The sequence below is a fragment of the Mastigoproctus giganteus genome, chromosome 2 (genome assembly GCF_048544385.1).
Source record: "Mastigoproctus giganteus isolate SK-2022 chromosome 2, ASM4854438v1, whole genome shotgun sequence".
In the NCBI taxonomy this organism is placed as follows: Eukaryota; Metazoa; Arthropoda; class Arachnida; order Uropygi; family Thelyphonidae; genus Mastigoproctus; species Mastigoproctus giganteus.
Genome location: NC_143576.1, coordinates 85,622,196 through 85,649,636, shown reverse-complemented (window position 1 = coordinate 85,649,636; position 27,441 = coordinate 85,622,196). Strand labels below are relative to the sequence as shown.

General features: G+C 38.9%; 1 protein-coding gene across 1 annotated transcript in view; it reads right to left on the bottom strand.

Annotated features, from left to right (window-relative positions):
• Nucleotides 1-9,642: 9,642 nt before the first annotated feature.
• Nucleotides 9,643-27,441, bottom strand: part of LOC150089384 (band 4.1-like protein 4) — a 582,252-nt gene continuing 564,453 nt past the window's right edge. Inside the window, exon 17 of the mRNA XM_090389965.1 lies at nt 9,643-9,784. Within this exon, the coding sequence (XP_090246091.1) occupies nt 9,643-9,784 (142 nt within the window). The remainder of the gene's footprint in view (nt 9,785-27,441) is intronic.

The window sequence follows — 27,441 nt, the reverse complement described above, 5'->3', positions numbered from 1 at the left end:
TATCTGTGTGGCACCACATCTCTGATATCCCAACAATATCTGCCTTTGATGTTTTGACCAACACCTCAAATTTATCAAATTTATTTACCAAACTCCTAGCATTGGTGTACACGCAAATATACATGCACCTGTTCCTATTCTTAGCTACACTAACACAACCTATGTGTTTCCTGTTTCCTTGTACGCAATGACTCCCAGCAGTCTCTGAAATTCCCTGCATCTTGTTTTCCAGGCTGCTGCTCATTCCAATAGAAGCAGTGCAAGAATCATTTTCACCTCTTGCCAGCGGCTACTGTTAGTCTATTAGTCCATGTATCCCTCCAAGTTAGCAGTTTTCTGACCTACCTAACACTGCCTCGATAGCAACAGTAAATATTCTCGCACCCTTTCTATTTAAGTGTATCCCATCTCTGTAGAAGCAGTGTCTCCTTTTAACAAGCACAGTCCAGGCCGAGAAAAATTCTATCCTTTGAGCCTTGCACAATCTCTCCAGGGCCGAATTAATTGACAAAGCTCTCATCATATACTCCCTCCTATTGTGTCTGGGCAGAATTTCAGACACTTTCAAATTCAACCCTAATTCAATGCTTTTTTTCAACAGTGACCTGAACTTGTTAAGTAATTCTGCTGGTCTCCTACTCTTAATATCATTAGTGCCAATATGTACAACAATATCACCTTTTTTGCCCTTACAGTAATATATTATAGTAATTAAGCATTCACTAAAACTAACTACTATTGATCTTAAAAATTTAAGCATACAAGATATCAAAAACAATGTAACTAAGCAGAATTAGCTTTCGAAAAGATAAGAATTAAATTTAAAAAAATTGTAGAAAATAACTTTATAAAATACAGAAATGTTATTATACTAAATCTTTAACCCAATCTTACTTTAATCCTCTTGAATACAATCCAGCAGAGCTAACTGATAAGCTGCTCTCTCTCTGTGGCTGCCAATTCATCAACCCAAGCATGTATGGCCAACACAACCTCATCATGTCTATTTGACTGAAAGCTGAATATGGATTTTGCTATATTTCATGCATTTTGTTATTTATCTATTTATTTTTCATTATTTACCTATTAGAGGGATCAGCACGCAAAATTGAAGGCAGTCTTCTGAGGACAACAGTGAAGTAGGTCGCATTGTCTCCCATGTGGCTACCACAACTGAAGGACTAGACTACCTAGCCCTACCTCCTGGAAGTGCTTCCTGCACAACTGCACCAGTTGGTTGGTTGATTGGGGATTTATTTGGCGCATCAGCATCTATAGCCATAGTGCGCCAACTGCACCAGCGACCACAGAAGAAAGAAGAAGGAAGAAGAAAAAGCCTATGCATGAATGTAGCATCGAAATGAACACATTCATCATGTGAGCATACTATGAATTAATGAAGCTGGAGATAGATATAACACTGCACAGGACAAAGCTACACAAAGTGTAGGGCATCTTCCAGGGCACCTCCCTGGATGATTCCTCTTCTGATGGATATTGATTCAGTCTTGATGTTCTCAACCTTCATGGTGGCCCTCCCATTTTGTCCCAATTGCTTCTAGGAAGTGTGTCAGTGTCACACTGACTTTGTAAATCTTCAGTATCTCTATCAGACAACTATGGAACACGGAATAAAAGGCCTTGTGGTAGTCAATGTAGGCAGGTTGAGGTGTTTTTTATGGGTTGTCCATAACTGCATCATCAATGTTCAATTGCTCTTAGCATCCTTTGCTCATCTGCTTATGTCCCATTTGCTGCTCGGCCATGTTCTGGCTCTCCAAGTGGTCTGGCATCTTCATAGTTATGCAGCTGGTCATAAACTTGTACATTGTTGGAAGACAGGTAATTGGGCTGTACTTTGCAGGGTTTGTGGAGTCTTTGTCCTTAGCCAGTACTCCTCGAGTGCCTTGTAGTTGGGAGGTCTATTTCCTTCCTTCTTCTCTTGTCCAATATTTCCATAGAAGGCTCTCTGGTTTTCATAAAATATCCTGTTGTTGTTTGCCTCTGGATACTCTCCTTGTAACAGTGAAGTATCTTGTTGAGTGCTACGAGTTTTTACTTGAGGGTGTCAAGGTATTCATCGATTCTCTGATTGTAGGTCTCGTGTTTACTGTGGATGTTGTCTTTCTAGGGATTGTCTTCACTTTTCTCATCAGCTTCTTACTTCTGTCATCCTGTTAGTACTGGGTCAGTTGGCCTATCTTTACTCTTACCACTTCTATTTTCGGCTGCAGCCTTCTTTCCCAGGTTGGTGGTTCCTTGTCTTTGCATTTTGTGTTATGTTGTTCTCTGGTTTCTCTTCCGTTCATCCTGGTGGCTACAACAGCAGCACAGTAAACGGCTGTGCAGACATTGCCTAGTGTTACTTCATTGTTATTGAGATAATCTGGTATTGTTTGCTTATTGAGGTGGTCATGAAAAAGCAGAGACCTAGCACAGGATTCTGCTAGGTCTCTGCTTTGGTATGGTTTGGATCTTCGTGGAGTCCATTCCCTCAAATTTTGTTAGGGCTTTCTTCAACTCTTATATTCTGGATATTGCAACCTTGTCTGTTTGTACTTTTTCTGCTCTCAGTTGTAGTTCTTGTACTTGCTGTTTCTCCTCCAGCGCTGGTTCAGTTGTGTCCATATTTGTTGTTGTTTTTAGTTAGTCACTCACACCCTGTTTGATTTTTTTCCAGGACTGCAAGAGTTAAGGGCACAAAAGGTGATATAGTTGTACACGTTGGCACTAATAATATTAAGAGTAGGAGACCAGTGGAATTACTTAACAAGTACAGGTCACTGTTGAAAAAAAGCCGTGAATTAGGGTTGAATTTGGAAGTGTCTGCAATTCTGCCCAGACACGATAGGAGGAAGTATATGATGACAGCCCTGTCGATCAATTCGCCCCTGGAAAGATTGTGCAAGGCTCAAGGGGTAGAATTTTTTTAGCCTGGTCTGTACTTGTTAACAGGAGAGACAGCTTCTACAGGGATGGGATACACTTAAATAGAAAGGGTGCAAGAATGTTTGCTGATGCTATCGAGGCAGTGTTAGGTGGGTTGGAAAACTGCTAGATTTGGAGGATACAAGGACTAATAGATTAACAGTAGCAACTGGCAGAGGTGAAAGTGATTCTTGCACTGCTTCTATTGGAATGAGCAGCAGCCTGGAAAACAAGATGCAGGATATTTCAGAGACTGCTGGGAGTCACTGCAGTACACGTAAACACATGGGTTGTGTTAGGGTAGCTAAGAATAGGAACAGGTGCATGTATACTTGCGTGTATACCAATGCTAAGAGTTTGGTAAATAAATTTGATGAATTTGAGGTGTTGCTCACAACATCAAAAGCAGATATTGTTGGGATATCAGAGACGTGGTGTCACACAGATATAAGGAATGTACAACTGGAATTTGGGGAGAACAATGTGTACAGAAAGGATAGACAGGATAGGAAGGGAGGAGGGGTTATGCTATTAGTTACGAAACACATAAAATCCAAGGAAGTGAAGCCAGCCGACATTGCTGGACAGTGCAGTGTTGAGTCAGTTTGTTGTAACATAAGCATTGGGAGATAAAAATTGAGAGTAGCAGTGTGCTATAGGCCTAATGACTCTGATGAGTATAAAAAGAAACTGTACAGGGAAATAGAGTGGGCTAGTAAATCAGGGAGTCTTATAATGGGGGATTTTAATTTCCCAGATATTGACTGCAATTTGGGGGCTGGTCACTCACATACACACACTAGCAAGGCTTTTGTGGATTTATTGGATGATTGTTTTCTATATTAGCATGTTCGGGAGGCAACTAGAGGGAATAATACTCTTGATTTGATTATCAGTAGTGATTCTTCATGCATTAAGAATTTGCAGGTAAATGAACCACTAGGTGGCAGTGATCACAGTGTGCTGAAGTGGAATTTACTCAAAGAGGTAACTACCATTAGGGGTAAAGGGAAGGGTTATTGCTTTCATAAAGGCGACTACGGTGGACTGAGACAGTATTTAAATTCTATACAGTGGGACCAACTGATGATGTTACCAACAGAAAATTCAAAATGGGAAGCATTCAAAGAACTTATCTTGGAAGCTACTAGGCTTTACATACCAACTAAGAAATATTGTTCAAGGTTTAGGTCTAAGTGGATGTCAGATGAACTAATGAGACATATGGCAGAGAATAAAAATGCATGGGATACATACAAGTTAACACGTGACACAGAAGCTTATGATTGATACAAGTTGATATGTAACCAAGTTACAAAGGAGGTTAGGCAGGTGAAGGCAGATTACGAGAAATCTTTGGCAAGGGATGCAAAGAAAAACAGCAAAGAGTTCTTTACTTATGTAAACTCTAGAAGAAAGGGGATGAATCAGATTGGTCCACTTGATATCGATGGGTCAACTGTTGATTATCCTGCTCAGGTAGCTAACAAACTAAATGAATATTTTGCATCGACATTCACACATGAGGAGTTATTCAGCAAGGGGAATGCCAGAGGTGTATTCAACTCTGGCAGTAAGCTAGAGAATCTTGTAATAACTGAGAGTAAAGTGGAGGAGAAATTGTTAAAGATAAATACAAGAAAGGCACCTGGGGTGGATGGGATCTATCCAGTTATATTAAAGGAGGCAGCAAAGGAAGTAAGCAAACCCTTAGCCATAATTATGAGAGCTTCCTTGGACTCAGGGGAACGTACCCATGGACTGGAGATGTGCAAATGTGACCCCAATTCACAAAGGAGGATCAAAGGGCGACACAAGTAATTATAGACCTGTTAGTTTAACTTCTGTTCCCAGAAAATTAATGGAGGCACTGGTTAAAAATGCACTGCAGGATCATCTTGAGAAGACATCAGTTATAGCTCAGACACAGCATTGTTTTGTTAAGGGGAAGTCTTGCCTGACCAATTTGATTGGATACTATGATGCAGTCACAAAAGAACTGGATGCAGGGAATTACTTTGATATTATATACTTGGATCTTAGAAAGGCTTTTCATACTCTTACACATGGAAGACTGCTGCACAAATTGGAGCAGTGTGGCATTGGAGGCAAATTGCTGCTATGGATAAAGGGGTGGTTGAGGGGGAGAAGACAGAGAGTGGTAATCAATGGACACTGCTCATCATGGACTAATGTTATTAGTGGAGTCCCTCAGGGTTCAGTATTGGGTCCATTATTGTTTTCTGTATTTATAAATGATATTGATGATGGTATATCAAGCTTAATGTCCAAGTTTGCAGACGATACGAAGGTTGGCAGGGTTGTCAAGGACACTACTGACACTATGCTACTGCAACAGGATCTGGAAAGGTTGAGCAGATGGGCTGAGAGGTGGCAAATGAAGTTTAACATTGACAAATGTAAAGTACTACATATGGGAAACAGCAACTGCAGAGCAACATATCAACTCTGTGGTACTACACTGACAGTGGTAGAGAATGAAAAGGACCTGGGGATAATTGTGCATGCAGATATGAAGTTTTCTGAGCAGTGCAGACGGGCTGCAAGAGTCGGTCATGGTTTATTGTCAATGATATATCGGAATTTTTCTAGCAGGGATAAGGAGGTGATTATTCCCTTGTATAAGGCAATGGTCAGACCACACCTAGAGTACTGTATACAGGTCTGGAGGCCTCATTTCAAGAAGGATGTAGAGATGCTGGAACGAGTACAGAGAAGGGCAACAAGATTAGTGAATGGAACAAAGGGGTGCTCTTACGAAGAAAGGCTTAAGTTTTGCAAATTACAGTGTCTGGAGACTAGGCACCAGCGAGGTGATCTAATAGAGGTGTATTCAAACCCTGAATGGTTTGAGCATGCTCAATGCTGATGGGATTCTTCCTCTTGCTCAGAATAATCACCTGAGAGGGCATAAATTCAAATTGAGGAAAGACATGTAGGATATACGTGAGGAAATTTGCCTTTAGCCAGCGGGTGGTTGGTTGGTGGAACAGACTTCCATCCCTTGTCGTGGAAGTTGATAGCCTAAATAAGTTTAAGGCTCAGCTGGACAGGTATTTCGAACGAACAGAGGGGTGAAGTGGAAGTGGTTATTTTTTATTTATTTATTTATTTTTTTTTTTTTGGCTGATGCTGCATAAGCTTGCTTTCTTGCATCAAATGCCTCTACTAATGCTATCGGGTTCCTCTTGATGATGGTCCATTCCCGTTGGAATGGTTCCAGTTGGAACGGTTCCCGACCCTTCAGTGGCCTGAAGGGCCAGGAACCGTTCGAATCCTTTGGTGTGCAGTTTTGTTCTTTACATTGTGATGTCTGTCTCTAGCTTCATTATTTTGTAGTATGCTTGTATGATGAACATATTCATTTTGATGCTCCACTTCATGCGAGCACAGTTAGCACTTCCAGATGGTTGGACTGGGTCTTTCCCTTCAGTTGTGGTAGCCAGGCCAAACCAACCCCTCTGTCTAAGGCCTGAACAAGAGTGACTTTATCCTGCACACACTCTATGCAGTATGTTCGATATTTGTACTTCTCATTTTCATCCAGCTATGGAGATGGGCAAGTTTAACTTTGGCTTATACATTCAGTGGTGGATGGTAGTTTTGGGAGCAAAATCAGATGCCACCACTCTCTGTCTCAGCTGTCACTTTGACCTTACGGTAGGTAGGTCCAATGAAGCAACTTTCATGATTTTTTTTCCCTTCCTGTGATTTTTTTGTTATTATTTTTTTATTATTAGGCATATGATGCAAAGAAGCAAGCTTAGAAAGCATCAGCCAAAAAAACATTAATAATAATAATAATAATAAAATTAAAAATAAAATAATAATAAACTCCCACAAGACTTTTCTTTCCCTCCTATAATTTGTCCAGTTCTTCCTTGAATTTATTCAAGCTGTCCACTCCAACAACAGCACATGGAAGTTTGTTGCAACAATCAACCACCTGCTGCTCGTCACATCTGTTCTGCAACCATCCTGCATCAATATGAATTGTCCCCACCATGTGTAATGTGAGCACGACAAAGAATGCCATTAGCATTAAGCTTGCTCTATCTAATCAAAGCCTTAAAAATCTTGATCAGATAACCTAGCAGGTGCCTAAGTATCAAGATGCTGCAATTTGCAGAACTGAAGCCTGTCTTTGTAATATCATCCTTTCATTTCCTTCATTAACCAATCTCATTGCCCTTCTCTGCACTCATTCCAGCACATCTATATATTTTTTCCTAATGTGAGGCCTCCAGACCTGTATGCAGTACTCAACATGCAGCATAATCATTGTCTTACACAAAGGGATAATCTGATAACAAAGATATACTTGCTAGCAATTACTGTATATATCATTAACAAAACTCCATGATCTGTCCTGGCAGCCTGTTTGCTATGCTCAGAGAAATTCATATCTGACCGCACAATTACCCCCAGGTCTTTTTCATTTTCTACTGCTCTGAATGAAGTACCTCACAGTTAGTACGTTAATCTGGGATTACTGCTACATAATTGCAGTAGTAGTAGTGGCATGTGATGCAAGAAAGCAAGTGTATGAGCTTATGCAGCATCAGCCAAAAAAAAAAAAAAAAACAATTTATTCTAAATGCCTGTCCAGTTCCTCCTTAAATTTATTCAACCTATCAACTTCCACAACGACAGATGGAAGTTTGTTCCAGCAATTAACCACCCACCGGCTAAAGGCAAATTTCCGCACATCTATTCTACATCTGTCCTTTCTTAATTTGAATTTATACCCCCATAGGTTCGTAATCTGAACAAGTGGAAGGATCCCATCAGAATTCAGCGTGCTGAACCCATTCAAGGCCTTATACACCTCAATCAGATCACCGCGCAGGTGCCTAGTCTCCAGCCACTGCAATTTGCAGAACTTAAGCCTCTCTTGATAAGAGGATCCCTTCATCCCCCTCACCAATCTTGTTGCCCTTCTCTGTACATGCTCAAGTAAATCTACATCCTTCCTAAAATGAGGCCTCCAGACCTGTACGCAGTACTCAAGGTGTGGCCTGACCATTGCCTTATACAGAGGGATAATCACCTCCTTTTCCCTGCTAGCAAAATTCCTATATATCATTGACAAAACCCCATGACCTGCCCTGGCAGCCTGTCTGCATTGCTCAGAAAACTTCATATCTGCCTGCACAATTACTCCCAGGTCTTTTTCATTTTCTACCACCTTAAGTGTAGTACCACACAGTTGGTACGTTTCTCTGGGGTTACTTCTACCCATATGCAGTACTTTGCATTTTTCAATTTTAAACTTCAGTTGCCACTTCTTAGCCCATCTGCCCAAATTATCCAGATCCTGTTGCAGTAGCACACTGCCATTACTGTCATTAACAACCCTGCCAACCTTTGTATCATCTGCAAACTTCGACATTAAGCCTGATATACCTTCATCAATATCATTGATAAATATACAAAACAACAGTGGACCTAACACCGAACCTGTGGGACTCCACTAATAACATTAGTCCAAGAAGAGCAGCACCCATTGATTACCACCCTCTGTCTTCTCGCACTTAACCATCCTTTTATCCATTGTAGCAACTTACCCTTAATACCATTCTGCTCCAATTTGTACAGTAGTCTTCCATGCGCAACAGTGTCAAAAGCTTTCCTGAAATCCAAATATATGATATCAAAATTATTTTTTGCATCCAGTTCCTTTGTAACCACATCATAATATCCTATCAAATTTGCAGACAAGACTTTCCCTTAACAAACCCATGCTATGTCTGAATTATTGCTGCAGTCTTGTCTAGATGATCCTGCAATGCATCTTTAACCAGTGACTCCATTATTTTACCCGGAACAGAAGTTAAACTAACTGGTCTGTAATTTCTCGTGTCACCCTTCGATCCCCCTTTGTGAATTGGGGATACATTTGCACATCTCCAGTCCGTGGGAACCTCCCCTGAGTCCAAGGACGCTCTTATAATTATGGCTAAGGGTTTGCTTAGTTGCTTTGCCGCCTCCTTTAATATAACTGGATAGATCCCATCCACCCCAGGTGCTTTTCTTATGTTTAACTTCAACAATTTCTCCTCCACTTTGCTTTCAGCTATCACAAAATCATTAAGTATCCTGCTACAATTTGATAACCTTCTGTCATTTTCAAACCTTAATAATTCCTCAAGTGTGAATGTAGATGCAAAATACTCATTCAGTTTGTTTGCTATCTGAGCTGGATCATCAACAGTCGAACCATCGATGTCAAGTGGACCAATCAGATTCATCCTCTTCCTTTTAGAGTTTATATAAGTAAAGAAATCCTTGCTGTTTTTCTTAGCATCTTTTGCCAAGGATTTCTCATAATCTGCCTTGCATTTATCTATGTGAAATTTCAACTGCCATTTTTCAGCTCATTGGCTTAAGTTGTTTAGATCTTTTTACATTATTAACCACCTTGCCAACCTTGGTATCATCTGCAAACTTAGGACAAATCAGGTTTAACAAAATGTACATTCTAGGTGCTTACATGCAAAAGTAAGTCAGAATAATGGAGAAAATCTTATTAATCATTTAATCAAAACTTCACAGAAAGAATATATAATAATGCAACATAAAAACTTACAATAAGTACAGAAATGGGTGCCACAAACATCTAAAATTAAAGGTACTTCCCTTCCTGCAGGGCATTTCAATATAGAAAAACTGCTCATTAATAATTTTAAACAATTACTTAGAACTTTTTAGCAAAATAATTAATTTTAATTTTTCAAAAATTAATAAAAGGATGTGTACATACTTTTTCCTTCTGCTGTGTCGCCTGTGTCTATGCTGTACATCTGAATCACTCCCATTGTCACCACTCTGTGAACTACATATTTAAAAATTGAGTATATAACACACACACATATATATAATATAAAGTTAAATAAAGAAGTGGTAAAGAGAATGAAATGTATAAAGGAGCTTGCTCTATCCAGTCAAAGCCTTAAAAATCTTGATCAAAGGCTCAAGATGCTGCAATTTGCAGAATTAAATATGTATGTGTCTCAAAAATACAAGGCATAACTTCAGGCATGAGTTCCTCATATGTAGACAATAAAAATATTTTATAACAACATAGTTCCGGAAATGCTTGGTTTCCGAGTTTTGAAGGTCTGTCTATGACACTTAATTGTTCACATCACCTTATAGTAATTGTTCAAAATGTTCACCTTCTGCCTGAATACCACTGGCAGAACATTACCATGCCCGTTGCAGATGGTAAGGATACAGTTGGCGTCTCGCAACGCTCTTCAAATAGTCGAACGTTGAACAGCCAGTTGCATTGCTATTCTGCATGTGGTGATTCCAGGAGTGGCATGCACAACATCCAAAATCTCCTACTGTACTTCAGGAGTCATAGATCTTGGTCTTCCTCTGTTGGCAGCATGAGGTGTAAAGGTCCCATGTTCACAAAGGCAGCGATGGATACCTTCAAACGTTTTCCTGTCTGGACATCTTCGTTCTGGGAACCTTTCGTGGTACAAAGGACGAGCTTCCAGAGCGTTGCCATCCACCAAACCGTACATAAAGTGCATATCCGCTTGCTCCTGATTTCAGTAAATGGTCAGAGTGGAAAACCACCAGATTCTGTCAGTACCTTGTGATGAAGGAAATCACCTGTGGGAGATAAAACATTCTGGTTAATAACTCAGGAACCAAGCACTGCCGGAACTATGTTGATATAAAATATTTTTATTGTCTATATATGAGGAACTCATTCCTGAAGTTATGCCATGTATTTTTGAGACACCCTGCTGTATATAATATATATATATATATATTATACCATTATATGAATATTACACCGGGTCTGTAATCTAATTGGCCATATATAGGTATTGAAAGTGTATTAAAACAGTGGCATAAAAGTACTCAGCGGGCCATACGGCCAAAAGAACCTATAAAGACTAAGATAGCCTGTGTTGGTTTACATTGCTAAACTCTAGAAATGAACATATAATTTGCAATAAAATAAAATACAAATATAATGATTATGCAGCTAATTATTGATAATCAGGTACACTGAATGGCACTTTTTTGAGGGCTAACACCATTCAATATATCCCACCAATAATTAGCAAGGCTATCTGTTTCTGATTGTTATCTGCTTGTTTAACTAGGTCCAATTAAGTTAAACATGAAGGCAATCTATGCTAAACTTTAAATTTAACAGCAAACAGGCAAGGTAACAGCTAGCCTGAGAGGTAGCTTTGAAACAAATATACAAAATATCATACAGAAAAAGAGTGTCAACCATAATTTTCACATCAGATGTGGTGCTTTTTATTTATATTATACAAGGAAATTGAGGTACCATTAATATACTTATTCTTACCTCCTTTCTCCTTATGTCAGCATAAGCTTTCTTTTGCACATGTATAATATAAATAAAAAGCACCACATCTGATGTGAAAATTACAGTTGGCACTCTTTTTCTGTATTATATTCTGTATATTAATTTCAAAGCTATCTGTCGGACTAGCTGTTATTCTGCCTGTTTGCTGTTACATTTAAAGTTTAGCATAGATTGCCTTCATGTTTAACTATTTGGACCTAGTTAAACAGGTAGATAACAATCAGAAACAGATAGCCTTGCTAATTATTGGTGGGAACATTGAATGGTGTTAGCCCTCGAAAAAGTGCCATTCAATGTATCCAATTATCAATAATTAACTGCATAATCATTATATTTTTTTATTTTATTGCTAATTATATGTTTATTTCTAGGATATAACAATGTAAACCAATACGGGCTCTCTTAGTCTTTATAGGTTCTTTTGGCCGTGTGGCCTGCTGAGTAGTTTTATGCCAATGTTTTAATACACTTTGAATACCTATATAGTACCAATTATATATACACTGGGTGATCATTGAATTATGACCACCTACCTAATACAGTACTTCGTAGGTCCTCCTTTTCCCCTCAGTACAGCAGCTATCTGTTAATTTAACGAAAATTAATTTTTTCCTTAATTTTTAATTGTGTTAAATTGATTTTTAATTGTGTTCATTTTATTTTTAATTATTGTTAATTATTTCTTACTGTAATGTAAGATTTTCGATATTTCTTAATTATTTTCATTTTAATTTCTAGTGAGTATCATACTCACTAGAGTTCTACATATCATATTGGAAATGTAAAAGGTAAATCAGATCAGATTAATGCCATCAATTGTAGATTAAACATTACATCACTCTTAATTTAATTACTATAAGAGTATAATTGGTACTATATAGGTACTCAAAGTGTATTAAAACATTGGCATAAAAGTACTAAGCGGGCCATAAGGCCAAAAGAACCTATAAAGACTAGGATAGCCTGGGTTGGTTTACATTGCTATAATCTAAAAATAGAGATTATCAATAATTAGCTGCATAATCATTATTTAATTTTATTCTATTTTATATTTTTAATTTATTGCTAATTATATGTTTATATCTAGGGTATAGCAATGTAAACGAACACAGGATCTTAGTCTTTATAGGTTCTTTTGGCCTTATGGCCCGTTTAGTACTTTTATGCCAATGTTTTAATACAATTTGAGTGATACACTTTAATACTCTTACAGTAGTAATTATATATATATATACACAGGCAACCCCTGTATAACACGGTACTTGTACAATATAGTTTTGCTCTAACACGATTGATAAATTTCGTTGTTGAAGTACCATGTAGTACTTCAACAGCAAGGTTTCGCTCTAACACGGTTTGAAAATTGCTGGAAATCTCACATGGTATTTTTGTGCTTTTGTGCTGCGAAAAACCCTGCTATTATGTTAGATGTAATTTTCAACGTTTTCGTTCCTTTTTGTGAATCCCTGCTGTTGACCTGCTAGTTATTATTGCCTTCGTGATATTTTTCTAAAGCACATTTCTGGAGGTCACTACTATAAAACAATAAAAGCAATTTGCACTTTCCAGTTTATTGGTCTTTTCAGCTAGTGTAACCAATTATAAATGGGTAGTAAACTCGATCTTCTTGCATTTGCAAAAGTGCCAATAGCTGGAATTCTATAAGTTTCCACATTATTATGATGAAATGTGTTTCCCCTTCCATGAAACATTCAATCATATAAAAAACATAAATAAATTTTCGGAAACTCGTTACTCCGTATCTCACTTGTGTGTATTTTTTGCAGCTTGTGTGTGCCGGGTTCTTTGTTATTAATTACTTATCATTTTTACTGTTTTAAATTTTACAACAAAAAAAAAAAAAAAAAAGTCAGTGAACAGAAATATCAATTAGTATGTACGTGTAAATTTATTTTTATTTTGCTAACTGGAAAATATTAGAACATAATGATTTTCACGTATTATTTAAAGTGGAGATCCACTGTATTTTGTTGGGAGATCCCTGGGCACTGTACTATTGAACTTGTGCTTGTTTGAGACCATAATGCTGTTATTGTTGTTGTTGATTGGTTTTTAAGGAGCAATAGCAACTAAGGCCATATTGCTCCGGGGATATGCGGTGGTCATTCCCTGACCTTTCAGTATCCTCCGTATTTGGTGTTCACAGGCTCAAACCCCGGTCTAATCAAGAAGCGTATGCTACACACTGCTGCTCCTGCCCACCTGGCTACGGAGGCGCCTTTGAGACCATAAAACATAATTGTGACTTCGAAGAGTGCAGTTTGTGACTTTTAAAGAGAGCAGAAGGTACACGAAATCTAGATGCTGCAGAAGAGATTGTGCTTAGCAGTGATGAAGAGGAAGAAAATTAAATGAACGTACATTATCTGACTATAAGTATTACAGTTTTTTGTTTGTTCAAAATAACTGAACAAAGACGTTTGTTCAGTTATTTATTTATTTTTTTTGTTAGTTGTTGGTGCATCGGCTTCTGAGGCCATAATGCACCTCCCAAATTTTTTTTGCATTTACTCTGATCCAGACCCGAGGCGGGATCCGAACCCACGACCTTTGAGTTGCCAGGCAGGCACTTGACCCACACGGCTAGCCCAGTCGGCTGTTCAGTTATTACTACTTAAGTTACTACTATTATAAAAATAAAGTTTCTGATAGTTATATATATATAAAAAATGGTGTATTTTTGTTAGCTTTTGGAACGTAACCACCCCCTTTTTGTACTGGTTCTTAGTACCGCACAACATGGTATCGCATTACACGAGATTTTGTAAGAACCAAACTACCGTGTTATTCAAGGGTTACCTGTATATATATTAGGTCAAAGTTCCAATTGATTTTTGTTTTGCCAGTGGTAATGAAAATTTTTATTATTTTGGGCAGGAGGCATTACTGGTAATTAAGGCCTAACTAACTAGCTAGCCATTCTTTTTCTAGTTTGTTTGTTTGTTTGTTATTTGGTTTTTAGGAGCATTAGCAACTAAGTCCATATTGCTCCGGGGATATGCGGTGGTCATTCCCTGACCTTTCCGCATCCTCAGTATTTGGTGGTCACGGGCTCGAACCCCGGTCTAATCAAGAAGCACATGCTACGCACTGCTGCTCCTGCCCACCAGGCTACGGAGGCGTCAGTTGTTGTTCTAGTAGTTGTTAGTTTGCCTATAGTTCTATGTTAACAATGGCTAGCCAACCTTAATTACTGTTAATGCCTCCCACGCAAAATAATAAACATTTTCACTACCACTGGAAAACAAAAATCAATCAGGACTTTAACCTAAAATAGCAATGTGCATATAATGCCTAATTGTTTAATCCTACAATAGCACTAAGGCTGCATAATTGCAGCATTATCACAACTAAGAATTTAATTAAAATAGAACATAGGCTTAAAAGTAGTGTTCAAGAAAACACACACACACCACACACACACACACACACACACACACACACACACACACACACACACACACACACACACACACACACACACACACCATAAAGTGATGAAAACATTCATATATACAAAAAAAAAAAAAAAATTTGTATATATATATAATATATATATATATATGGATATTTAAATTAGGAATCTGATACTAAACTCAGTGGGATGGGAGAAAGGGAAAGACTTTACGATTCACAAACATGAAATTGTCATATTATTATTAGCCATATGGTGCAAAAGCCTGAGCCTTATGCTACACCAGCCAAAAAAAAAAAAAAAAAATTTCCGAGTTACCCTGAGAGAGAGAGAGAGAGAGAGAGAGAGAGAGAGAGAGAGAGAGAGAGAGAGAGAGAGAGAGAGAGAAGTAAAAAGGAATCACCAAGAAAGAGAAGAATGATGATATCCAGCTCAGGACCCTGGGTGTGCTAAGCCCATACTCACCAAATGTGAGCCCTTGTTAGGTGCATTATGGTCTTGTTGCCCTTGTAACAAGGCCTTAACCCCTTCCCGGAACATTTTTTCCCAGAAAATGTGCCGTAATGGATTGACTTTTTTTATTTTACAGATTAAAAGTATGAATCATGCGAATACTCATTGTATATGTTTTTTTGTTTTTTATTAATTTTTTTGTAGAAAATACATGGGAGTAATTAACCCATTTGGGGTTAATGGAATTACCTTATGTACGAAAAAGTGTGTGCAAATTATACACATTTTTAAAATAAATTAGTGCTTGAGCTAAAAGAAAGGCACAGAAAAAGTCTTCATTACTCATTATATAAATAAATTTAAAAAATCAAATGGAACGCACAAGCAGTAACCTCCTGCCACAAGCAGTAATCGCGAACTAACTACATTCTGACACACAGCCGCCACAAGTGAACAGGCAAGATAAGCATCGCTTACGGGCGACAGTTCAAGAGGGCGCCGAAATATTTTTCAATATTGTTTTTGTGAATTATTTTCGTGGGTTCAGTATTTTGTATTTAGGGCGGCACATTATATTTTTCTTATTGGCGGCACAAGAATGCACACTACTGTTCTGACATTGCTGTACAATATAAGTAAAATGAAAGCCAGTCGTAAGAAAATCCTGAGAAAACTCGGGATTTACCAGCCTAATGCAAAATTAGACAGATAAATGCCAGAGAAAATACGTTTCAGTCCTAAATTTGGAGGTATTATTGTTTGCTTCGGGTATTATTGTATCCCGAGGTATTCCAAATAACTTTTAAAAATAAAAACAAGATATCACGGGATAATCATGAAGCGGTTAATGCCTATAAACAAACAAGGCCTTAAAGCTTATAAACAAACAAATGATCTGGTGTCAGTTTCTTTGATATTGAAAAAACATATGGGTAGAAATAATCCCCAGAGGCACGTACCAACTGTGTGGTACTTATACTTAAGGTGGTAGAAAATGAAAAAGACCTGGGAGTAATTGTGTCTCAGATATGAAGTTTTCTGAGCGATGCAGACAGGCTGCAAGAGCAGGTCATGGGGTTTTATCAATGATATAAGGGAATTTTGCTAGCAGAGAAAAGGGAGTGATTATCCCTTTGTATAAGGCAATGGTCAGGCCATGCCTTGAGTACTGCGTACAGGTCTGGAGGCCTCAATTTAGGAAGGATGTAGATTTGCTTGAGCATATACAGAGAAGGTCAACAAGATTAGTGAGGGAAATGAAGGGATCCTCTTACCAAGAGAGGCTTAAGTTCTGCAAATTGTGGTGGTTGGAGACTAGGCACCTGTGAGGTGATCTGATTGAAGTGTATATGGCCTTGAATGGGTTGAGCATGCTTTATTCTGATGGGATTCTTCCACTTGCTCAGATTATGAATCTAAGGGGCATAAATTCAAATTGAGGAAAGACAGTTGTATAATATATGTGCGGAAATTTGCCTTTAGCCAGTGGGTGGTTAATTGCTGGAACACTGCTGTGTCATATATCTGATGAGTATGGGCTTTGCACATCTAGGGTCCTGAGCTGAATATCATCATTCTTCTCTTTCTTGGTGATTCCCTTCTACTTCTGTCTCTCTCTCTCTCTCTCTCTCTCTCTCTCTCTCTCTCTCTCTCTCTCTCTCTCTCTCTCTCTCTCTCTCTTGGGGTAATTCAGAAATTTTTTTTTGGCTGGTGCAGCATAAGCCTCAGGCTTCCTTGCACTGTATGGCTAATAAAAAAAATAATAATGTTTTTTCAATATCAAAGAAACTGTTATTATCTGCTGCCCAGATCAAGTTGCTCACTGGAAGTATATACACATGTAGTCTTTCATAGCCTGAAACCTGCAAAATCTGCTGTTGAAAGCTGCAACACTTAGGTGTAATGCATGGTAATCTCCCCCCCCTCTCCCCCACACATTTGTTTACTTTTAAGTTTAGTGTGCTTATCTTCATATCACAGCAACCTATTCACTAAATTTTGCTCAAATTCATGCTGAGTAGTGTTATATTTTTCGCATTTACACTATGTTGATTATTACTATACACAAAGTCCTTTAAAAATTAATCATAGGGATTGATATACAGTAAGTATGCTAGCCAAGGCTAACAATCCCACATCATCCAGGATATTACATATGATCCTATTATTAAAATGTTCCTTCAGGATTAATTACATTTGTAGGTTCAGTATTTTGTATTTAGGGCGGCACATTATATTTTTCTTATTGGCGGCACAAGAATGCGCACTACTGTTCTGACATTGCTGTACAATATAAGTAAAATGAAAGCCAGTCGTTTGCTGCCAGGCGTAAGAAAATCCTGAGAAAATCCTGTGGTCTTGTCCTATTTATTGGAAAAATGTTTCTTCCATATTAAAAATAACTTGCTAAAAATAAGCTACTGACTAGTAAAATTTTCTTAGAAGTGTAGCAATGAGTGCTTCAAATTTCCTGTTAGACTAAAACTCTAGAAATATATATACTAAAATTTATTATCAGCCTAACCTGACAAAAAGCACCTGTCATTACGAGGAAACATCATCCACAAAAATGTGGGAATATTCCTGATGAGATGCTTAGATGTGACTCACGTTTCCACATTTATGCCTGGTATGCCTTGTCGAAAAATCTAAGGTTGAAAAAACCAAACACCAATTTTTGTCCACCAAACTGCAGTGCCTGCTGTTTGGTGGACAAAACTTGCTATGAAAAAAACTGCAACAAGGAAACAGCACTTAATCCAGCTGAAATTGTGCCTGATCCTGAGATGAACATTAATTGGGATAAGAACAACCCCTAGCTACAGTTCTTAATGGATGAAGGAGAAGGACAAACAGGACAATGCTTGACAGCAGTCTAACAGCAATCTACATTCTCAAGTTTCTGAAAATAAGAATGAAAGTTAAGAATGAAGAATCCCATTCCCTGTAGCATGCTATTAAAGAAGAATCAGAAAGAAATGACACCATACAACCATTCAAGTGAATGGTTGGATGGTGTCATTTCTTTCAAGTGAACGGGCTGTCATACAGTCTGAAAGAAATTTGACCCATGAAGTAGGTGAAAAAATGAATATGGACAATCCCAGCTCAGCTGCCCACTACAGAAGAAGAAACTGGAAAAAAGCCATCTAATCAGCTATGTATCCTGGAAATTTATGATGTAGAAGGCAAACAGGCCTCCCCAGTGAATATCCTTCTCACATTGATTGCATAAATTGTACCTCAGTTGATACAATCAGTTGAACAGGAATCTCCACCAATTAACATGAATATGTTTCCTGAATGGTACAACTTCATCAAAATGGTGAAGCCTATGAAAAATTTTTGACATCTGTCAACTCAAAATTAAAACTTCTGAAATCAGAGACAAGTTATAACAATACTTATTCTAGTTTTTGGTAGGTGTCAGGAGTAATTTATCTCCTTTCATTCTGAAAAGCAACTGGTAAGGCCAATGTGGAAGAATCCCATTCCCTGTAGCTTAATCTGGCATTCCAGTTCATGTCTTAGGCGATCCGTCACTGACACCTGTGTTCTACCCTACCCAGTCCAACTTTTTAGAAGTCAGTGGCCAGAAAGCAGTCCTCTTTGGCAGGTGCTGTTATGGAGATACTAAGAGAACCTGTTTCCACAATACTGGCACAGTGTAGGTAGTAACATACCTATCCAAAACATGGATACTTTGAAGCTGACTAAGAACTTCATGGTTTCAGCTGAAATCCAATACTACTAGATGGCCTCCACCGAGCTTCATGGTTGAGACAATACACTCTGACAGAAGTGCTCACTGGGCAATCTCTATATACAAACACATCCATTGGAATGAAAAGTGTACTAATGTCATTCCATTCCAGTACTAATGTCATTCCATTCCACAATACCTTCTATGACTCTTCTGGAGTCAGGAACATCACCAAATGCTGTTTTCCATTGGTGACCATGATATTGGGTTTATACAATGCCCTATCACTGAATCCAAGGCTGTGCAGTTCCCTACAGATTTGTGATTGATGGATGTTCCTGTGGTCTCTTTGACCTGCTCTATGTAATCTTTTCCATAGATGACATACATGATACACACTATTGTCTTTATGATTTATCAAATATTTTGTTAGTTCGTGACTCTTTTCGGTGAGGTGAGGTCAGGGGCGTTCCTGGAGTATGTGGTGCCTGGGTGCCAATTGAAATTTGGCACCCTCCCTTTAAAATTTTCTACATTAATGTATGTAAGTTTCAGGCTTTCAGGTGCCCCTTGATCATTGGTGCCCAGGTGCAGTGCACCCCTTGCACCCTCAAGATAGCCCACCCCTGGGTGAAGTATCGCCTACTATCTACCATCTCTAAATAACATCCACCACAGGGAACCGTGGGAGATTTGGGTGAGTCACAGTTACACACATAGGAAGGATACTGATGTGGCATCCAATCATCACTCCACATGGAAAGTTTGTACATTTCATCCACACTACTGTCTAATTTTGGTGCAGACTCATAAAGATTTAGTATTAGCAAATGATTCAAAAAAGCAAACTTACACAGCATCAACAAAAACTGCATTTGTCAATGTTAAAAAAAAAAAAAAAACCAACAACTTTCTATTGCTAGATGGAAGTTTGTTCTTACAATCAACTACCTTCTGACTGAAAGCAAATTTCTACATGTTTACCCTGCAACCAACGCTTCTCAATTTAAATTCATTCCCCTAATGTTGTCTGAGCAAGAAGAAAGATGTCAACAACATTTTGCTTACTCAATCCATTCAAAGCTATAAACACCTCATTGCATTACCAGAGTACCTGCCCGCCCACCGATGAGTGAGCCAACAAGCTCCGAAATGGTACTGTCTGGGTGGTGGTGCCCACTGAGAATAAATGACAGTAGTCTCCTCTACTAGAGAAGCGTTATTTATTCTAAGTAGTGCAATATCTGGTATCTCGTTGTGAAAGTAGCCATAATATGAGATAAAATCAAACAATGCCGTTACACTACTTATGTAGTTAAACTTATGGGTAAACTATGGTGTATTTACATCAATATTATATTGTCTCTTAAACTTACCAATTGACCATTTGTACTCTGATTATCCATTTGATCATCCCTTTCAATGAGGCTGATCATTTCATTTTGCCTCCCTAATATCCTTCCTTGCTATTTATGTTCTTCCATGTTCTATCTTTTATCTTTCTTTGCCCCTCTAATCCTTTTCACCTTTTATTCCATATCCATTAACACAATATTATGATCAGAATATAGTCTGGTTCTGGGTGTGCATACAAGTTCCATACTGTTTCTGTTACTATTCCAAACTAAGATATAGTCATAAACCAACTGATATCTATTTCCATTCCTGAGGAAATTTTCATGTATATCTCCTCCTTTTATACTAGCATTTTTATCATTAAACCATTCTGATCACAAAACCTCCCACACTTCCTTTTTTCCCCATCCCCCCTCTATCTCTGATTCTGTCTTCTCAGTGTATATTGTTCCAGATATTTTCTCTTCTTTCCTTCTCCAACCATTGCATTCCAGTAACCCATAATCACCAAAAATCAGTCTACCTGATCTCATTTAATTTTCTGGTTGCTCACAAATCTCCTCAGTTTCCTCTTTCTCATGTTCTGTTTTTGGCATATATACTTGTACTAATATCATTCCTTTCCCTTTTACATCCAACCTTCCAGCTATCAGTTTCCTCCTATTACTATTATATTCCCCCTCTTCCACACTTTCAGATACCTACTCAAAACCCTTATTACTCCATTCTTACTCTCATTACCTCCAGAAAATAAAATCCTTACCCTATAACTTCTCAAGTCCCTTTCTCTTTCCATTTTTCTCATACAATCCCGCAATAGCATTTTACCTCATTCCATTTCAAGTTCTCTAATTTGCTTATCCTATTCTTTGTCCAAATATTCTAGCTACCTATCTTTCTTCTTCTCTTCTCGTCACCTCCTTTATACTTTCTGTTCACATCTCAGAATGTTTCACTCGTTAATGACCTGAGAGACCCAGTGAACTCCCTGCTGGGTCTGATACCTTGCCCCAATTCCAGATCTCATAATGCTTGAAATGTATACTATATCTTCGGATAAAATAGTTGGGAGTGGTTTCCCACTACCGCCGTCCCAACTGTACACGATTTAGGCAAGACAAGTACCTTGAAAAAGAAGACAGATTCTCAGTGCAAAAAAAAGAAGAAGAGGAGTAACTACAAAAATAGTGGGAATCAAAAAAGAGAATAATCGTGATATCCATCTCAGGATTGCAAGTGAGGCAAAGTATCTCAAACTCTTCTTAGAAGAATGCACTAGTTACATTAGCATTACCATTTGTATTACTAAAGGCACAGGGTGTAAGAAAGCAAGCTTATACAGCCAAAAAAAAAAAAAAAAAAAAAAAACGCTTCCCATTTCACTGATTCATTCATTCCAAATATTTGTCTAGTTCTGCCTTGAATTTATTTAAGCTATCAACTTCCACAACAACAGATGGAAGTCTGTTCCAGCAATCAACTATCCACTGGTTAAAGGCTGTTGTTATTTGTTATTTAGTTTTTAGGAGCATTAGCAACTAAGGCCATATTGCTCCGGGATATGCGGTGGTCATTTCCTGACCTTTCCGCATCCTCCGTATTTGGTGGTGACAGGCTCGAACCCCGGTCTAATCAAGAAGCGTGTGCTGCGCACTGCTGCTCCTTCCCACCTGGCTACGGAGGCGCCTGGTTAAAGGCAAACTTCCACACATCTATTCTACAACTGACTTTCCTCAGTTTGAATCTATGCCCCATCGGGTTTGATAAAGGATAAAGTTTGGGAAAAAGGAAGATTGCTTGTTTGTTTGTTATTTAGTTTTAAGGAGCATTGGAAACTAAGGCCATATTGCTCCGGGGATAGGCGGTGGTTATTCCCTGACCTTTCCACATCCTCCGTATTTGGTATTCACGGGCTCGAACCCCGGTCTATTCAAGAAGCATGTGGTACACACTGCTGCTTCTGCCCACCTGGCTACGGAGGTGCCGCAAAAGGAAGAATCCCATCCCTGCTCAATCCATTCAAGGCCTTATACACCACAATCAGATCGCCACACAAGTGCCTAGGCTCCAGAATCTGCAATTTGCAGATTTTAAGCCTTTCTTCATAACAGCACCCCTTTGTTCCCTTCACCAGTCTTGTTGCCCTTCTCTATACTCGTTCTAGCAACTCTACATCCTTCATAAAATGAGGCTTTCAGACATGTACACAGTACTCAAGGTGTGGCCTATCCATTGCCTTATACAAGGAGATTATCACCTCCTTATCCCTGTTCGTAAAATTCCTGTATATCATTGACAAGACCACATAACCTACATTGGAAGCCTGTCTGCACTGCTCAGAAAACTTCATATCTGACTGCACAATTACCCCCCCCCCAAGTCTCTTTCATTCTCCACCTGAGTGTAACACCACATAATGGATACATTTCTCTGGGGTTACTACTACCCATATGCAGTACTTTGCATTTGTCAATGCTAAACTCCACTGTCACTTTGCAGCCCATCTACCCAATGTTTCCAGATTCTGTTGCAGCAGCAGCACCATACATCATTACTGTTATTAACAACCTTGCCAACTTTTGTATCATCTGCAAAATTTGACATTAAGCTTGATATATACCTTCATCAATATCTTTGATATATATATACAAAACAACAATGGGCCCAACACTAAACCCTGAGTGACACCACTAATAACATTAGTCCACATAGAGCAGTACTCATTGATTACCACTCTCTGTCTTCTCCCACTCAACCATCCTTTTATCCATTGTAGCAACTTGCTTTTAATGCCATACTGCTCCCATTTGTACAGTAGTCTTCCATGTGCAACAGTATCAAAAGCTTTCCTGAAATCCAATTATATGATATCAAAATTATTTTTTTGCAAAGAAACATTTGCATGTTCCTTTGTAAACACATCATAGTATCCAATCAAATTGGTCAGACAAGACTTCCCCTTGACAAACCTATGCTGTGTCTGAATTATCACTGCTGTCTTGTCTAGATGATCCTGCAATGCTACTTTAGCCAGTGACTCCATTATTTTCCCTGGAACAGAAGTCAAACTAACTGGGCTGTAATTACTCATGTCACCCTTTGATCCCCCTTTGTAAATTGGAGATACATTTGCACATCTCCAGTCCAAGTGAACTTCCCCAGAGTCCAAGGATGCTCTCATAATTATGGCTAAGGGTTTTTTTCTTCCTTTGCCACCTTCTTTAATATAACTGGATAGATCCGATTTACCCCAGGTGCCTTTCTTATGTTTAACTTCAAAACTTTCTCTGCCACTTTGCACTCAGTTATTACAAAATCATTTAACTCCCTTTAGAGTGTGATAAACATCTGGCCCTCTTCTCCTTGAATAACTCCTCATGTAGTAGCAGTGGCATGTGATGCAAGAAAGCAAATGTATGAGCTTATGCAGCATCAGCCAAAAAAAAAAAAACACACCATTCCCTCCAAATGCCTATCCAGTTCCTCCTTAAATTTATTCAACCTATCAACTTCCACAACGACAGATGGAAGTTTGTTCCATCAATTACCCACCCGCTGGCTAAAGGCAAATTTCCGCACAACTAATCTACATCTGTCTTTTCTTAATTTGAATTTATGTCCCCATAGGTTCGTAATTTGAATGAGTGGAAGGATCCCATCAGAATTCAGCGTGCTGAACCCATTCAAGGCCTTATACACCACAATCAGATCACCGCGCAGGTGCCTAGTCTCCAGCCACTGCAATTTGCAGAACTTAAGCCTCTCTTGATAAGAGGATCCCTTCATTCCCCTCACCAATCTTGTTGCCCTTCTCTGTACACGCTCAAGCAAATCTACATCCTTCCTAAAATGAGGCCTCCAGACCTGTACGCAGTACTCAAGGCGTGGCCTGACCATTGCCTTATACAGATGGGTAATCACCTCCTTTTCCCTGCTAGCAAAATTCCTATATATCATTCATAAAAACCCATGACCTGCCTTGGCAGCCTGTCTGCATTGCTCAGAAAACTTCATATCTGCCTGCACAATTACTCCCAGGTCTTTTTCATTTTCTACCACCTTAAGTGTAGTACCACACAGTTGGTACGTTTCTCTGGGGTTACTTCTACCCATATGCAGTACTTTGCATTTGTCAAGGTTAAACTTCAGTTGCCACTTCTTAGCCCATCTGCCCAAATTATCTAGATCCTGTTGCAGTAGCACACTGCCATTAATGTCATTAACAACCCTGCCAACCTTTGTATCATCTGCAAACTTTGACACTAAGCCTGATATACCTTCATCAATATCATTGATAAATATACAAAACAACAGTGGGCCCAACACCGAACCCTGTGGGACTCCACTAATAACATTAGTCCAAGAAGAGCAGCACCCATTGATTACCACCCTCTGTCTTCTCGCACTTAACCATCCTTTTATCCATTGTAGCAACTTACCCTTAATACCATTCTGCTCCAATTTGTATAGTAGTCTTCCATGCGTAACAGTGTCAAAAGCTTTCCTGAAATCCAAATATATGATATCAAAATTATTTTTTGCATCCAGTTCCTTTGTAACCACATCATAATATCCTATCAAATTTGTCAGACAAGACTTTCCCTTAACAAACCCATGCTGTGTCTGAATTAATGCTACAGTCTTGTCTAGATGATCCTACAATGCATCTTTAACCAGTGACTCCATTATTTTACCCGGAACAGAAGTTAAACTAACTGGTCTGTAATTACTCGTGTCACCCTTGGATCCCCTTTGTGAATTGGGGATACATTTGCACATCTCCAGTCCGTGGGAACCTCCCCTGAGTCCAAGGATGCTCTCATAATTATGGCTAACGGTTTGCTTAGTTGCTTTGCCTCCTCCTTTAATATAAGTGGATAGATCCCATCCACCCCAGGTGCTTTTCTTACGTTTAACTTCAACAGTTTCTCTTCCACTTTGCTCTCAGTTATTACAAAATCATTAAGTATCCTGCTACAATTTGAAAACCTTCTGCCATTTTCAAACCTTAATAATTCCTCACGTGTGAATGTAGATGCAAAATACTCATTCAGTTTGTTTGCTATCTGAGCTGGATCATCAACAGTCGAACCATCGATGTCAAGTGGACGAATCAGATTCATCCCCTTCCTTTTAGAGTTTACATAAGTAAAGAAATCCTTGCTGTTTTTCTTAGCATCTTTTGCCAAGGATTTCTCGTAATCTGCCTTCGCCTGCCTAACCTCCTTTGTAACTTGGTTACAGATCAACTTGTAGCTATCATAGGCTTCTGTGTCACGTGTTAATTTGTATGCATCCCATGCATTTTTCTTCTCTGTTATGAGTCTCATTAGTTCATTTGACAACCATTTAAGCCGAAACCTTGAACAATATTTCTTAATAGGTATGAAACTTTTAGTAGCATCCATGATTAATTCCTTGAATGCTTCCCACTTAGAATTTACTGTTGGTAACATCGTCAGTTGATTCCACTGTACAGAATTTAAAAACTGTCGGAGACCACTGTACTCGCCTTTACGGAAGCAAAAACCCTTTCCTTTACCCCTGATGGTAAATAAATCTTTAAGTAAATCCCACCTCAGTACACTGTGATCACTGCCACCTAGTGGTTCTTTTATCTGCAAATTCCTAATACATGAATGATCACTGCTGATAACCAGATCAAGAGTATTACTTTCTCTGGTTGCCTCTCGAACACGCTGCTGCAGAAAACAATCATCCAATAAATCCACAAATGTCTGACTAGTGTGTGAGTGCCCAACCCACAAGTTCCAGTCAATATCTGGGAAGTTGAAATCCCCCATTATAAGAGATTCCGATTTACTAGCCCACTCTATTTCTCTGTACAATTGTTCATTGTACTCATTCGAGTCATTAGGCCTATAACACACTCCTACTTTTATTTTTGCTTTCGCAGTGCTTATGTCACACCAAACTGACTCAACAGTGCACTGTTCATCTATATCAACTGGATGCACTTCTTTTGATTTTATGTTTTTCTTAATTAACAGCATAATACCTCCTACCTTCCTATCCTGTCTATCCTTTCTGTACACATTGTACTCCCCAAATTCCAGTTCGGCATTCCTTATATCAGTGTGACACCATGTGTCTGATATCCCAACAATATCCGCCTTTGATGTCTTGACCAACACTTCAAATTCATCAAATTTATTTACTATACTTCTAGCATTGGTATACATGCAAGCATACATGCTCCTACTCCTATTCTTTGTTACCCTAACACATCCCATATACCCACCTGTCCACGATGACCGCCACCCGTCCCTGAAACCACCAACACCCCACGCTCCAGGTCGCTACTTATTCTAATAGCAGTTGTGCAAGAATCACCTTCACCTCTGCCTACGGCTACTGTTAAACTATTAGTCCTTGTATCCCCCCAAGCTATCAGTTTTCCGACCCACCCAACACTGCCTCGATAGCATCAGCAAATATTCTTGCACCCTTTCTATTTAAGTGTATCCTATCCCTGTAGAAGCAGTCTCTCCTGTTAACAAGTACAGTCCAGGCTGAAAAAATTTCTATCCCTTGAGCCTTGCACAATCTTTCCAGGGCCGAATTGATCGACAAGGCTCTCATCATGTACTCCCTCCTATCGTGTCTGGGCAGAATTGCAGACACTTTCAAATTCAACCCTAATTCTCGGCTTTTGTTCAACAGTGACCTGTACTTGTTAAGTAATTCTGCCGGTTTCCTACTCTTAATATCATTAGTGCCAACGTGTACAACTATATCACCTTTTGTGCCCTTAAAAGATGATATCTGCAAATACAACGTCATCAACCTTTGCCCCTGGCAGACATACCCTGGTCCTGTTCCACCTATCCTTTTTACATAGCATGTTCCCCGTTTTCCTGACAATAGAGTCACCAACAACTACTAGTTCCTGAGGGACCAGTGCATTCTGCCTTGGGGGTTGCCGCTGTGTTGCGTGATGACCAAGTGCAAGCTCTGGCGTTGATGTGGGCAGCTGAGAGCCTGATGGGCCCCTCAATTTAGATCTTTCGAGGGCATCCACCCTGTCCTTCAAACTCTCATATAGGCCCATAACAACGCTGAGTTGTTGCCTGATTTCCTTACACTCGTTACATCGGGCACACACAAAGACATCCCCCATGGCAATATCATGTTCCGTTCCAGATAGTTCGGCAAACA